The 13,683-nt window shown below is 64.1% G+C and overlaps 1 protein-coding gene across 3 annotated transcripts in view; it reads left to right on the top strand.

The window, feature by feature from the left end:
- Positions 1 to 765: 765 nt before the first annotated feature.
- The window catches only part of PCDH1 (protocadherin 1), a 54,741-nt gene continuing 41,823 nt past the window's right edge, over positions 766 to 13,683 (top strand). For 2 of the 3 annotated variants that reach the window (XM_084215610.1, XM_084215612.1), the window contains exons 1-3: positions 1,993 to 2,096; positions 7,988 to 8,802; positions 10,335 to 12,527. In XM_084215610.1, the coding sequence (XP_084071736.1) occupies positions 2,033 to 2,096; positions 7,988 to 8,802; positions 10,335 to 12,527 (3,072 nt within the window). In that variant the 5' untranslated portion in view covers positions 1,993 to 2,032. Of the gene's footprint in view, positions 811 to 1,992; positions 2,097 to 7,987; positions 8,803 to 10,334; positions 12,528 to 13,683 lie in introns of those variants that run through there. The other variant, XM_084215611.1, reaches the window with a different exon arrangement.

Here is a 13,683-nt window from a genome sequence, read left to right as displayed (position 1 = left end):
CATCGACTCCTTGACTGCCCCATGACTCTTGTGAAATGCAAACCTTTGGTCCCCAGCAATCTCTAAAGTTTGCTGTCCCTGCTCCACGGGCAGCCTCAGATCCACGGGGTCACTCTCTCAGTTTCTCCCTTTGCTCCAGCTCTCTGTCCCTCCAAGGAGGGCCGCCAGTTACTGATCCATCAAATCTCCCCTTGTCTCCGGAGAATTTCGTTCCCTCTCCCTACCCAGCTCACGCTGGATCAGCAGGGCACAGCCTGACAAACCCCACAGCTCCTCTCCCTGCCCCAAAGGTGGGCTGTGACCTTCCCTGGCTTCTCAATTCACATCTCTTGTGTAATTGGCTTCATGTGAATTGACACTCGGGAAAAAAAAAAAACAAACCGCACACAGACGGGAGCAGCCGACATCTCTGGAGGAGCAGAAAGTCTGGGAAGAGAGCTGGGCTTTCCATCCTGAGGGATGACTCGCCAGCCCCCTTTTCCTGCCCAGCGGGATGCCGCCCTGCCACGGCCTGAACCCGCTTGTTTCCGGGGAAAAGCTGGGAGATTGGGAGAAAAGCACGGCAATTCTGGGGGCAAAACGGGGCGATTTAGGGGGTGAGATAGAGCAGGGCTGTTCCGAGCAGGCAGGCGCAGCCTCTAGATGGTGCAGTCATGCAGCCGAGCTGAGCATGTGTGCAGCGAAGGGCGCTGCGCAACAGGTTGGCGTAGCTCAGCGGGGAGACGCGCTCCCATCCTCGCTGCGGCGGAGCGGGAAGGACTTTCCAGCATCCTGGCGAGAAATCCGCGCCGCAAGCGGCCCGGAAGGCGGGTGAGGGGCAGCGCCACGGGCTGCGAGACCCTCGGAGGGGGCTGAGGGTTTTGGCAGGGTCGGGCTGCAGCTCCAGCCCCCGGCACGGAGCGCGGCCGCTCCTTGCAGGAGCGCGGAGGCGGCGGAGGCAGCAAGGGAAGGGGCAGCCCTGGAACGCGCTGTCCCCAGGCCCCCGGGGACTTGGCTTGGCCAGCCGAGGTGCCGGGGTGAGGAGCCAGCTCAGGGAGAAGAGCTTGTGAAAGCATCGCAAGGGCGCTGGGAGCTCGCGGGTGCTTTTGGGAGTCGCAGGTGCTCCGTGCCTGCTGCGCCCCGACACCCCGCGATAAACGAAGCCGTGATTCACCGAGGTGTGACGGCAGGGCACAGCGGCCGCTCCAGCCCCGGCCCCGCAGCCAGCAGGGCGGCTCTGCAGCCTGCCCGCAGCCCTGCTGGGCTGGGGGGGCCGGGCAGGGTGGGCACAGTCCCCGCTGAGCTCGGTCGCACGGAGGGACCCTCCCGGCTGCGCTGGCCCGGGTCCCTGGCCCTGTGCAGCGGGGTTGCGGGGCTGCGAAGCGGCGGTTGGAAGAATAAACCGGCGAATTAATTATTAAGAACACCGAGAGGGGAGTGAGAAGGGAGACCCGAGCCGCACGTGTGCGGGCGCGGAGCGGAGGGGTCCCCGGGGTGAGGGGGCCCGGGGATCCGCGGGGACCCCCGTTTTCCACGGGCACGGCGCTGGGCGCGGTGCCGGCAGCCCGGAGCAGGGCGGCTCTGCCCGGCAGCCGCTGCCCGCTCGTCCCGGCAGCCCGGCCGGGCTCGGGATCTGATAAGGAGCCGGAGCTCCACCTCCCCATGGTGGCGGCGGCGAGAGGCGGAGGCAGCGGCGGGCGGGGGGGGGGAAGGGGCCGTGCCTGCGCTGCGCTTCCCCTGCACATCCTCACACACACCGAGGGACGGAGGCGGGCACGGACCGAGCTGCCCACCGGGGCTGCCTCCAGCCTGAGCCGCCGCTCCGCCGGAGGAGCCGCAGCCCCGGCCCGGGGAGGGGGGCGGTTCCCACGGGACATTTATATATTTTTTGCCCCCCCTCCCCATTTTTTTTCTTTTTTCTTTTTTTTTCCTTTTTTTTTTTTTCCTTTTTTTTTTTCCCCAGTATTTTTTTTCCGTTTGGTTTTCATCCGTGGATAACGCTCGAGAGGAGCCGGGGGGGTGGGGGGAGCGCGGTCCCGGCGGGAAGGAGGCGATGGAGACGCCGCGGGACCAGCGCGCAGGGGCTCGGCACGGAGCGCAGCGCCGGCACCATCCAAGTAAGAGCTGCCGGGACCCCCGCCCGCAGCCAGGCAGAGCCGCGGGGGCGGGGGGGGGGGGGGGGGGAAAGGGTGCGGGATGCCCCGCGCCGGAGCTCGGCGCTGTGCGGGAGCGCGGGGCCGGGCGGCGGCGGAAGCGGCGCTGGCGAGCATCCCGCTCCCGAGCATCCCGCATCCCTCCGCTCCGCTCCGCGCCGGGCTGCGCGGGGCTCCGCGGCCAGCGGGGCGGCTCCCGTTTGTCCCCGGTCCCGCCCGGCGCTGCCACTTGTTGTGCGGCGCGGAGCGGAGCGCGGCCAGCCCCGCACAGCGCGGCGCGCCGCAGGGCGGGCGGGGGTTGCGGGAGGGCGGCTGTGGCGGGGGGTGCGCGCGTCTTTCGGGGTGTTTGTTTTTCCGCGTGGGGGTGGCCCTGGGTGTGTGTCCCTCGTCCAGCCCTGGGTGTGTGCGCCCGCGGGATGCGCGGCTGCGTGGGAGCCGCAGAAGTTGCGGGTGAGCCGGGAGCCGGCTGGGAGCGGGGCTGTGCGTGAGCCGGAGCGGCGGAGAGCGAGGGGCTCTGGGGGCGCACGCCGAGGGTGTGGAGGGGTGTCCGCGTGGGGTCCGTGTGACACCGGGGTGCGGGGACACGAGTGGGTGCGAGTGTCTGTGTGCGGAGCTGTGTGTGTGTGACGGGTGTGCGTGCGGTGAGTGTGTCAGCGAGCTCCGAGTGTGTCAGCGAGCTCCGAGTGTGTCAGCCGACTCCGAGTGTGTCAGCCGGCTGCGAGTGTGTCAGCGAGCTCCGAGTGTGTCAGCGAGCTCTGAGTGTGTCAGCGAGCTCCGAGTGTGTCAACCAGCTCCGAGTATGTCAGAGGGCTCCGAGTGTGTCAGCGAGCTCCGACCGTGTTAGCGGGCTCCGAGTGTGTCGGCGGGCTGTGCGTGCCGCGCCGCGGAGGATCCCTGTTTCCCTGAGCGCGAAGCCGGTGCCGGCAGAGCGGCTCCCGTGGTTTTGTCACGGGTGTCTGCGTGCGTGTGTCCGTGTGTGTGTGCGTGTCTCTGTGCGTGTGCGCGGGGCTGGCGGAGCCGCCTGGGGGAGCGGGGGCTCCGCTCCCTCCGTGCCCGCAGCCGGAGCTGGCGGCAGCCGGAGCCTCAGCCCGGGCAGCGCCGCGGGGAGCGGGGGGAGCCTCGGCCGCGGCGGCCGGCAGCGGAGCCCGGCCTCCATCCTCCCTCCCAGCCCCCGCAGCCGGCAGCAGCGGCTCCCGCGGCGCGCTGCGAGGCCGGGGGCGACCCTGTGCCCCTTCCCCAAGGTCCCCCCAAGCCTCCCGGCTGCATCCCCGGAGCGGAGCCGCTCCCGCTGTGCCCGGCTCCCAGCGGCCCTGCCCGGGTGTTCCAGGCCCGCGACATTTTTATCTTCCCCCAGGGCCCCTCTCCAGCCGGGATGGAGGGTGGGATGGTGGCAGGAGGGGACAGGAGCCCGGAGTGGCTGTGGGGAACCCACGGCTGGGAGGATGAGGGTGCCACTCCAGGGAGGCTCTGACAGGTCTCTGCCTCGCTGGCTGCCAGACTTAGAAGGGATGTGGAGAAGGCAGCAAGGGGAGGGAGGGCCCTGGGCTTTGCCGGCTTTTCATCACCGCCCAGCTCCTCAGGGATGATTTTGGGGTGACGCTGTTGCCAGGCCAGTGGGGTTCCTCCTCGCGGGGTGCTCTGGCTCCCGGCGCTCGGGCCCAGCCTGCAGAAACGCCGAGCAGCCGCAGTGGCAGCCGGAGCTGGAGCAAATCCTGGGACGTGCTACGGAATACCCAGGATTCAGCCCATCCGTGCCTTCGGCGCAGGACTGACCATCAGCGGCCGTGTTCTCGGCTAGCCCGATCGCTGATCTCCGCGTGGAGCTGGGATGAGCTGTTTGCTGCTGGCTGGGATGTGGCTTCAGCTCCGGGTGTCGGAGCAGGGCTGGGGGGAGCGTGGAGGGGGGATTAGCACTTGTGTGCTCAGTGCAGGGTTTGGACAGACTTGTGAGCCGTGGCTCCGAGCCACGCAATCAGCCGCTGGGAGCGAGGAGAGGCTGGGCTTTGGTGCCCATTCCCGAAGCGGTGCTGCCTCCCGTGGAACGGGGCCAGCAGGCTGTGGGAATCACAGGGAGCACAGGCTTGTTCAAGCAGTTGCTTAAATTCGCGGCGCTTTATAACCTCTCTCTCATTAAGGCTTGTTTTTTTTTTGGTGGGGATGGCTGAATTCTGTCGGATTTTGCATGCCACTGTCCTCCGAGAGCTTCCCAGTCATGCATTAAGCAGCGTGACTAACGCCTCTCTCATGTGGTTCAGTCTCTCTCACACACTCCCCGTAGGGAGAATTGTGTGTGCGGAGGAATAGTTGTTTTGGGAGGGGCTTTTATTTTTAAGTGCTCTGTGCTTTGCCAGCAGGTTGGAAAAAGGTGCCTGGCACCAAAGAAGAAAGTGTGGGATGGTCCTTAGATCCCATGGGAAAATAGCCTGATGCCTTGGACTGGCCCCTGGGAAGCCTGTGTCTCCTGCACAGACGTGCTTGTGGAGGCTTCCTCCTACTCCTCCTCCTCCTCCTCCTCACGCCCAGCTCTGGGCTCTCACGTCTTCACCGTGTCATTCGCACCCCTGGGTGCCGAGCAGGATTCCTGACCCTGCTGATTCCTTATCCTGCCCAGCCCAGGGCCCCTCGTGCCTTCCAGCAGTGCCCCTCAGGCTCTCAGGCCCTCTCCTCCTCGCAGCTCCCTGCTCTGCAGGATGCCTTGCTTCACCTGCAGGAATGGGGCCTGGGCTCAGATTCCAGCCCTGTTTTTGGGGAAGAAATCCTGGGTGCTGGACACCTTTAGGTGACACCCTTCCTCCTCCAGGCTGGCACAGGACTCCTGGCATTTCCAGCTGCCGGGCCCTCCCTCCCAGCTCCCTCAGCCATGTGAGGCATCAGCACTGCCTTGAGACTTTTCCCTTTCCTGGCGATCTTTCACCTCTCACCAGGGCTTAGTCAGGACGTGGCTACGTCACCAGCAGCCAGGCCCAGCCCGGTGCAAACAGCCCAGTGCAAACAGCTCAGCGGCGGGCACGGTGCCTCTCCCAGCTCGGGCATCCTCCAGGAGCCCTTTCCCAACAGCTGGAACTGCCCATCCTCCCTGTCCTCACTCACGGCCATCCCCAGCAGGAGCGCAGGGCTGGCGGACCTCGGGGCAGGTTCACCCCGTGGAGGCAGCTGGGTGAGGGGGGTCTGGTGTGAGCACACCTGGGGGCTGGCAGACATGAGCGTGACCCAGGTGCCAGTGCCCCCGCACGGGTGACATCACACACAGCCCCAGGCAGCGCCAGGGGCATGCGCACACGGGGCACACGCGCTGTGTGGGGCGCACACACGTGCGGGAGCAGGAGCTCACGCCCGGGGCACGGGCCCGGAGCGGGCAGGGATGTGCTCCTTGCCCCGTGTGACACAGCTGCACACCCTGCCAGGGCACAGGTGGGATTGGGTGCCTTTACCTAAGGACACACGGCCGTGCTCCGGGCAGGTGCACCCTCTGGAACGCTCACTGTGCACAACCAGCACAGACACACACACGTGTGTGTGCACACACTGCCCGTGCTTCTGCTTGGCTCCTGACCTCCATCCTCAGCCCAGTCCAGGGATGGAAGACGTCCTCTCTTCTCATCCTTTCCTCCTGGACTCACACATCCCAGTGCTGGTGGGGGCAGCTCTGCACGGCCTCAGCCAGATGGGAATGGCTCTGCTCTGCACAAAGGAAGGGGCAGGACAAGGGAGCAGAGGCAAGCTGGGCTTTAGGGCCACAGTCTCCTCTCCAGGCACGGAGATGTATTTTCACTGCAGAGGCAGAGCTCATCTTGTCCATGTCTCCATGTCCGTGGGAAAGCAGAGGGGTGGAGGCACTGGGAGCTGTTGGCTTGTGGGAAGTACCAAGGAGGGCAGTGCAGGATGTTCCACTTGCTGAGGATCCATGCCATGCCAGGCTAACCGGGAACTGGGCATTTGCAGTGTGGCACCACAGAGGGGGATGGTGATGGTGATGGAGTGCTTGCCCATGGAGTGTTTGCTTGTCCTTGGGTGCAGAGTGTGGAGAGAGGAAGCGATGGGAGCGGTGAGAGCAGGGTGATGCTGTGGGGCCTTGGCAGATGTTTGTGGCTGTTAATTTTAGGGCATCCAGTCTCTGGGCTTTTGGGTGCCAGTGAGCTCCGTTGAAACACTTTATGCTCACAGCTCAGCAGAAGCTCCTGGACCCTGGAGGAGGAGTATGTGTTCCCAGAATGGAACAGAAAAGCTGGTGGTCAAGCACACCACCAGACAGGAGCTTGGTGGCAGGGCATGTGGCTTGTCACAGGAGGGGACAGCCTGTGGGGCTGGCATGGCCTGGGCAGTGTGTGGGCACAGGGAAGAAGTACCAGCGGTGGGGGCAGCGGTGCAGGGGTGCAGCAGTGCAGGGGTGTCCCTGCAATGCAGGGGGGCACAGCTCCCAACACTGCGCTGCAGCAGCGGGGTGGGCACCGGCATGGGGTGGGCACCCAGTGCGTGCCATGTCCCAGACTAGAGTGGGAGGGAACGGGAAGGAACAGTGTGTCTGCAGTGAGGAAGGGAACAGGAGCTGCTGGCGCAGGGTGTGGGGTTGCCTAGTGACTGTGCAGCGAGGGGGATGCTGTGCTGCCGTTGCAGTGCGCCGGGGCTGGGCACTGCCGGGGGCTGCCCGGGGGTTCCGCACTGCAGCGCAGCCTGGGCAGGGACCTGGTGTCCCTCTGACTGCTGGGGCACCGGGGGTGGCAGTGCTCCACAGGCTGTGCAGGAGGGATGAGGCTCAGGGCCCCTGCATCCCTGCAGTGCTGGGTGGGTGGTGCCTCTGTACCTGGCAGTGCGAGGCTGGCAGTGCCACTGTGGTGGCAGTGCAGCAAGGGCAGTGCTGCTCTGCTCCTGCCACAGCGGCCCTGCAGTGCTGGAGGGGTGGCAGCACTGAATGTCCGCAGCGCCCCATGGCCCTGCAGTGCCCTGCAGCCCTGCAGTGCTGGACAAGTGGCATCCCTGGAGCGCCTCGTGTTCCTGCAGTGCTGGATGGGCGGCAGTCCTGCATTCCTGCAGTGTCCGGTGTTCCGAAGTGATGGCTGCTGCTGTTCCTGCAGTGCAGGCAGTGATGGATGGGAGGGAGCTGTATGCTGGCAGTGCCCCATGTGCCTGCAGTGCTGGGTGCATGGCAGCCATGCATCCCTGCAGCGATCCATGGCCCTCCATCCCTGCATGGGTGGCAGCCCTGCATCCCTGCAGTGCCCTGTGTCTATGGGTGGGTGTCAGTCCTGTATCCTTTCAATGTCCCAGGGCCCTGCAGTGCTGGGTGGGTGTCAGCCCCACATCCCTGCAGTGCCATGTGGGTGTCAGCCCCACATCCCTGCAGAGCAGGCAGATCTCCACATTTCATTCTCCCGTTTCTGCAGTGCTGGCAGCTGCGTGCAGTGCCCGTGTGTCCCTGCCGTGCGTGGCAGGCAGTGCCCCTGCACTGGTGGCACACAATGCTCCTGTGTTTGGGTGGTGAGAAGCTGTCTCAGAGTCTGGCCGGCTCCCATCGGGTTGTTGGCAGCAGGCTGCCTGCAGTCCACCCTGTTAGTGTGCCTCGTTGGGTCTAATTACAGTTGGTGTGGTGACGAAGAGGGTGGACAGTGGCAGGAGTGGCTTCCTGCAAGTGACAGGGCTGAGGTTTCAATGACAGGGTTACTCACTCCAGCAGGGCGTTGCAGGAACTTTGCAAGCTGGGACGGGTCCTTCAGGGCACTGGAGGCTGCCAGGAGCCGGCCCCAGCAGCCCCTTCCCTTCGGGAGCCGTGCCAGGACCATGTGCGGTCCCACATGGCGCAGGGGGTAAGCCAGGGAAGGGGGCTGCTCACTAACCTCCGGTGTCTGTGTCTCCTCCAGCTCCCCTGCAGCGCAGGATGAACCCGCTGGCGTCCTGCCTGGGCCTGTGGCTCCTCTGCCAGCTCCCTGCCCTGGCCTCAGGGACACGTGCAGTCTACAAAGTGCAGGAGGAGCAGCCCCCCAACACCCTCATAGGGAGCCTGGCCTCCGACTACGGCTTACCGGACATGGGGCACCTCTACAAGCTGGAAGTGGGGGCCCCGTATCTCCGTGTGGATGGCAAGACTGGGGACATCTACACCACAGAGACCTCCATCGACCGGGAGAGCCTGCGGGAGTGCCAGCACCTCCTGCCTGGAGAGCCCTGCTTCCTGGAGTTCGAGGTGTCCATCACTAACCTGAACGCCAACAGCAGCCCACGCCTGCTCGAGGGGCAGATCGAGGTGCTCGATATCAATGACAACACCCCCAACTTCGCCTCGCCCGTCCTCACCCTCTCCATCCCTGAAAACACCAACGTTGGGACGCTCTTCCCCATCCCCCTGGCCATGGACCGGGACTCGGGCCCCAACGGCGTTGCCTCCTACGAGCTGATGGCTGGTCCGGAGGCGCAGGAGCTCTTTGGGCTGCAGGTGGCCGAGGACCAAGATGAGAAGCAGCCTCAGCTGATTGTCATGGGGAACCTGGACCGGGAGCAGTGGGACTCCTACGATCTGACCATCAAGGTGCAGGATGGGGGGAACCCCCCGCGGGCGAGCAGTGCCCTGCTCCGCATCACCATCCTGGACATGAACGACAACGCACCCAAGTTTGAGAAGGCCCTGTACGAGGCAGAGCTCTCCGAAAACAGCCCTGTGGGGCACTCTGTCCTCCAGGTGAGTGCGCGGCACTCTTCTCACCATTTCCCCTCCTGCCTAGCTGCAGGGATAGTGCAGGAGCACCGACACGGCTGTGGTTTCTGCAGGGAGGAGGGAGGGTTGGATGGAGGAGCTCAGAGTGTCACCCTGGGCCAGCAGGCAGGCAGGTGCCTGGGATATCACATCTGCTCAAGTGAGGTTGGAGAGGATGCACAGGAAGGCACAGCTGGAGTGGGGCTGCAGGAAACGGCTGAGGGGCAGCAGCAGAGCTGCAGGGAGCAGGGTTCTGGGTTACTGGGAGGGCTGGGACCTGAGGGCCACCGGGAGCCTGGCTTTAGGCCAGCGCGGTCTCAGTGCTGCCCACAGACAAGACATAGAGCCTTTCATAAGTTGCATTCCTTTGGCCGCTCCATGGAAACTCAGGAGGTGGGGACAGGGAGCATCCTTGCTGCCCGTGCACAGGGCTGGCCATGGCTCCGGAGGTGCCCTGCTGTCTGCAGGGAGCAGGGGCTCTGCCTCGTCTCGGGCAGCACTGCAAACTGGCCCAGAGCGCCCAGGGGCCTGGATCTTGGTGGATTTGGTTTGGAGGGGGCATTGAGATGATAGTAGTCGACATCTGTTTATCTGCAGCTGCCATCTTAATAAGCGGAGCGCGGCCAGCTCTCATCTGCCTGCTAATTCTGATGTGAATTTTTTAAGAATTCATTTTTCACTGTTAAGAGAATGGGAGTTGGAAGCAGATAAGGGAGCTGCATGGCCGGGAGGAGAATGGGCTGAGATGCCGCTGCTGCCATTGCTCAGCTTTTATCTTTCAGGGGGAAAATGACTTCCGCCTGTTTTGTGAGTGGAGGTAAAAGGTGGAATTTACATTTAACAACTTTCGTTCTCCATCCAAATCTGCTGAGCAAGATAACGGCGGAGCAGCAAATGGTGCAGAGAAGAGGCTGCTCAGAGAGCCGATTAGGGAGGCAAATGTTAGACAAACCTCATCTTCTTTAGAAAGCAAATAATAGGCATAGAGGCAGGTTTATGGGGATGCAGGGCTCCTGGCGGGCGGGCAGGGATGGACGGTGCTGTGGGGGCTCAGGCAGCCCCAGTCCCTGTGTGGCTGCATCCCCAGATGCCGCAATGGAGCTGCTGCAGCTCCGCACATGGTTGCCTCCCTCCTCGCCCTCACCTGAGCCAGGCAGCTGCTCCTGCTCCTCCTTGGGGGCACAGCTGGAGCTGTCCCTCCCTGCTGCTGGCTGGGTCTCAGCGGCACGGTTCCATGGTTCCGGAGGATTCCCTGCGTGCCGGAGCCGGCTGGGAGGGGAGCGCAGCCAACCGGCCCAGCCGGTTTCTCCGGAAGAGCGAGGCAAAGCCTCCGTGCCCGAGGGTGGCTCCCAGCTGCTCTGCCGGTCCCAGGCTCTTTGCCCCACAGTCCTTGGCCCCAGAAGAGGAAATCCTGGTTTTTCCCCCCGGCTGTCCTCAGGGAAGGCCGCGGCGGTTTGCGGAGGGGCTCGCTCCGCCGTGCCCTTGTCCTGCTCACCGCTTGTCCCTCTGTCCCCCAGGTGAAAGCCAACGATTCGGACCAGGGCGCCAATGCCGAGATCGACTACTCCTTCCACCAGGCCTCGGACATGGTGCGGCGGCTGCTGCGCCTGGACCGCGCCACGGGGCTCATCACCGTGCAGGGCCCCATCGACCGCGAGGACATCGGCACCCTCAAGTTCTCCGTCATGGCCAAGGACAAGGGCGCCAACCCCAAGAGCGCCCGCACGCAGGTGGTGGTCACCATCAAGGACATGAATGATAACGCGCCCTCCATAGAGATTCGGGGCATAGGGCTGGTCACCCACCAGGATGGCATGGCCAACATCTCGGAGGACGTGCCAGTAGAGACAGCAGTGGCTCTGGTGCAGGTGTCCGACCGAGATGAGGGTGAAAACGCTGTGGTGACCTGCGTGGTGGCTGGTGATGTCCCATTCCAGCTGCGCCAGGCCAGTGAGACAGGGAGTGACAGCAAGAAGAAATACTTCCTGCAGACCACCACGCCGCTGGACTACGAGTCGGTGAAGGAGTACACGATTGAGATTGTGGCCGTGGACTCGGGGAACCCGCCCCTCTCCAGCACCAACTCCTTGAAGGTGCAGGTGATGGACGTCAATGACAACGCCCCTGTCTTCAGCCAGAGCTTCACTGAGGTGGCCTTCCCTGAGAACAACGAGCCCGACGAACTGGTCATGGAGGTGAGTGCCACTGACGCTGACAGCGGCTCCAATGCCCAGCTGGTTTATTCCCTGGTGACAGACCCCTCCTCCAAGGGCTCCTTCACCATTGACCCTGACTCCGGGGAGATCCGGGTGAAGGCGGTGCTGGACCGAGAGCAGAGGGAACGCTACGAGTTCTTGGTGGTGGCTGAAGATAAGGGCAGCCCCAGCAAGCAGGGCACAGCATCTGTGGCCATCAACGTCATGGACAGGAATGACAACGACCCCAAGTTCATGCTGAGCGGCTACAACTTCTCAGTGATGGAGAACATGCCGCCCCTCAGCCCCGTGGGCATGGTGACAGTCATCGATGCTGACAAAGGAGAAAATGCACGGATCCAGCTGTCAGTGGAGCAAGACAACGGGGATTTTGTCATCCAAAATGGCACTGGCACCATCCTCTCCAGCATCTCTTTCGACCGGGAGCAGCAGAGCACCTACACCTTCCGACTCAAAGCAGTGGATGGTGGAGATCCCCCCAGGTCTGCCTACGTGGGGGTGACCATCAACGTCTTGGATGAGAATGACAATGCCCCCTTCATCACTTCCCCCTCCAACGCTACCTACAAGCACATCCTGCCCCACACCAGCCCTGGCCAGCAGGTGAGCAAGGTCAAGGCGGAGGACATCGACTCGGGCATCAACGCCGAGCTGATCTACAGCATCACAGGAGGAAACCCCTTCGAGCTCTTCCAGATCTCCCCGCAGAGCGGAGACATCACTCTGGAGAAGGAGATCCTGCGCAAGCACCACGGCCTGCACCGCCTGGTCGTGCGTGTCAATGACAAGGGCAAGCCCTCGCGGCACGGCACGGCTCTGGTGCACTTCTACGTCAACGAGACGCTGGCCAACCGCACGCTGCTGGACACGCTGGTGGGGCACAGCCTGGACACCCCGCTGGACATCGACATCGCCGGTGACCCCGAGTACGAGCGCAGCAAGCAGCGGAGCAACATCCTCTTTGGGGTCATCGCTGGCATCGTGGCTGTCACCCTGGTCATCGTGCTGGTGGTCCTGGTGCGCTACTGCCGGCAGCGTGAGGCCAAGAGCGGCTACCAGGCGGGCAAGAAGGAGACCAAGGACCTGTATGCACCCAAGCAGGCCAGCAAGAGTGGGAAGAGCAAGAACAAGGTGAAGAAGAGCAAGTCTCCCAAGCCACCCAAGCCCACGGAGGATGAGGAGGAGACGGGGCTGCAGAAATCGCTCAAATTCAACCTCATGAACGACTCTGTCAGCGACAGCCCCCGGATCCACCTGCCCCTGAACTACCCTCCGGGCAGCCCGGACCTGGGCCGCCACTACCGCTCCAACTCGCCGCTGCCCTCCATCCAGCTGCAGCCTCAGTCACCCTCCGCCTCCAAGAAGCACCAAGTGGTGCAGGATCTGCCGGCCACCAACACCTTTGTTGGCACCGGGGACAACAACTCGACGGGCTCCGAGCAGTACTCGGACTACAGCTACCGCACCAACCCCCAGAAATACACCAACAAGCAGGTAGGAGAGCTCATCCTGAGGCCGGCAGCGGCACCCCCGCTGCACCGGGGAGCCATCTGGACAGAGGTGTGGGAGTGAGCGTGGACTGGCCCCCAGCCCTGCATGTGTGGCCCAGGGGGCTGGCGTTGGACTACCCCGGAGCTGAGCCACAGAGCCTGGGAGTGGTGCAGGGAGGGGATGGGGACGGTGTGGGGGAGGCCAAAAACTGTCTGAGCCCTTGTGAGAGCGCCCGGGGCTGGGTCCTGGTGGCGCTGCCTGGGTGACGGTGACGCGAAGGGCGCTGCATGTGTGTGGCTCTGCATGTGGGGCTCCGGGCAGGGAATGCCACCCGCCTGCCTTCCCTTTGGGGACCACTCTAAGAGCACTAAGGAGGGTGATGCCCACCCTCCCATCCCTCCCTCTGCTTGGGCTGGCTCATGGGGAGGAGGGACTGGTCCTGCTCCTGCCACAGCTGGGTTCCAGCCCTGCCCTGCTCCAGGGGGCAGTTGGGAAGGCTCTGGCCTCACTGCTGCCATCCTGGTTCTGCTGGTGCGGCTGAGCCTGCCACCATTCCTGCGCCAGGGCGCCTCAAAGGGAGCTCTGCGCCTGCTGCGGCTGCCCGGGCAGGTGGGGTTGGGTGGAGGAGCAAAGCTCTGCCTTTTTCCCAGGCTCAGGCTCCGGCTTCCCCCAGGCTCGGGCCCTCTGCCACAGCCGGCACCGTGAAATCCGGGCTTCCCGCAGCACGAGCACCGGGCCTGGAGCTGCGGCTCTGCGGGAGAGGGTCCGCAGATCCTGGTGGCACGGGAAAGGCCCGTCCGTGTGGCAGGGCTGGGGCTGTGCTGGGGGCTGGGGGAGAGGGGCACTGAGGTCTCTGCTGCGGTCGGGTCACTGCTCTTGGTGTTGCCGGGGGGGTCTCTGCGTGCGGGGCAGGGCGGAGGCAGGTCTTGGCTGCTCGCTGGTGTGCACTGGAGCTTGGAGCTGAGCCACGAGGTCGTGGGCTGAGTGTGGAGCTTGCAGGACCCTCTTTCTCGGGCTGTCTGGCCACTTACAGGAGCTTGCACCACGTTTCTGCTTTGGCACTTCTGTCTTTAACCAGCCAGGGAGGGAGAGGGGGAGCGAGTGCCTGTGGCTTTGTCTTCTTCCTGGGGCCCCATGGGTGAGGACCACCCACTCTCCC

Source organism: Fringilla coelebs (genome assembly GCF_963513975.1).
Source record: "Fringilla coelebs genome assembly, chromosome: 15".
In the NCBI taxonomy this organism is placed as follows: domain Eukaryota; kingdom Metazoa; phylum Chordata; class Aves; order Passeriformes; family Fringillidae; genus Fringilla; species Fringilla coelebs.
The sequence above is the reverse complement of the archived record's forward strand: the minus strand, read 5'-3'. Positions and strand labels throughout refer to the sequence as shown.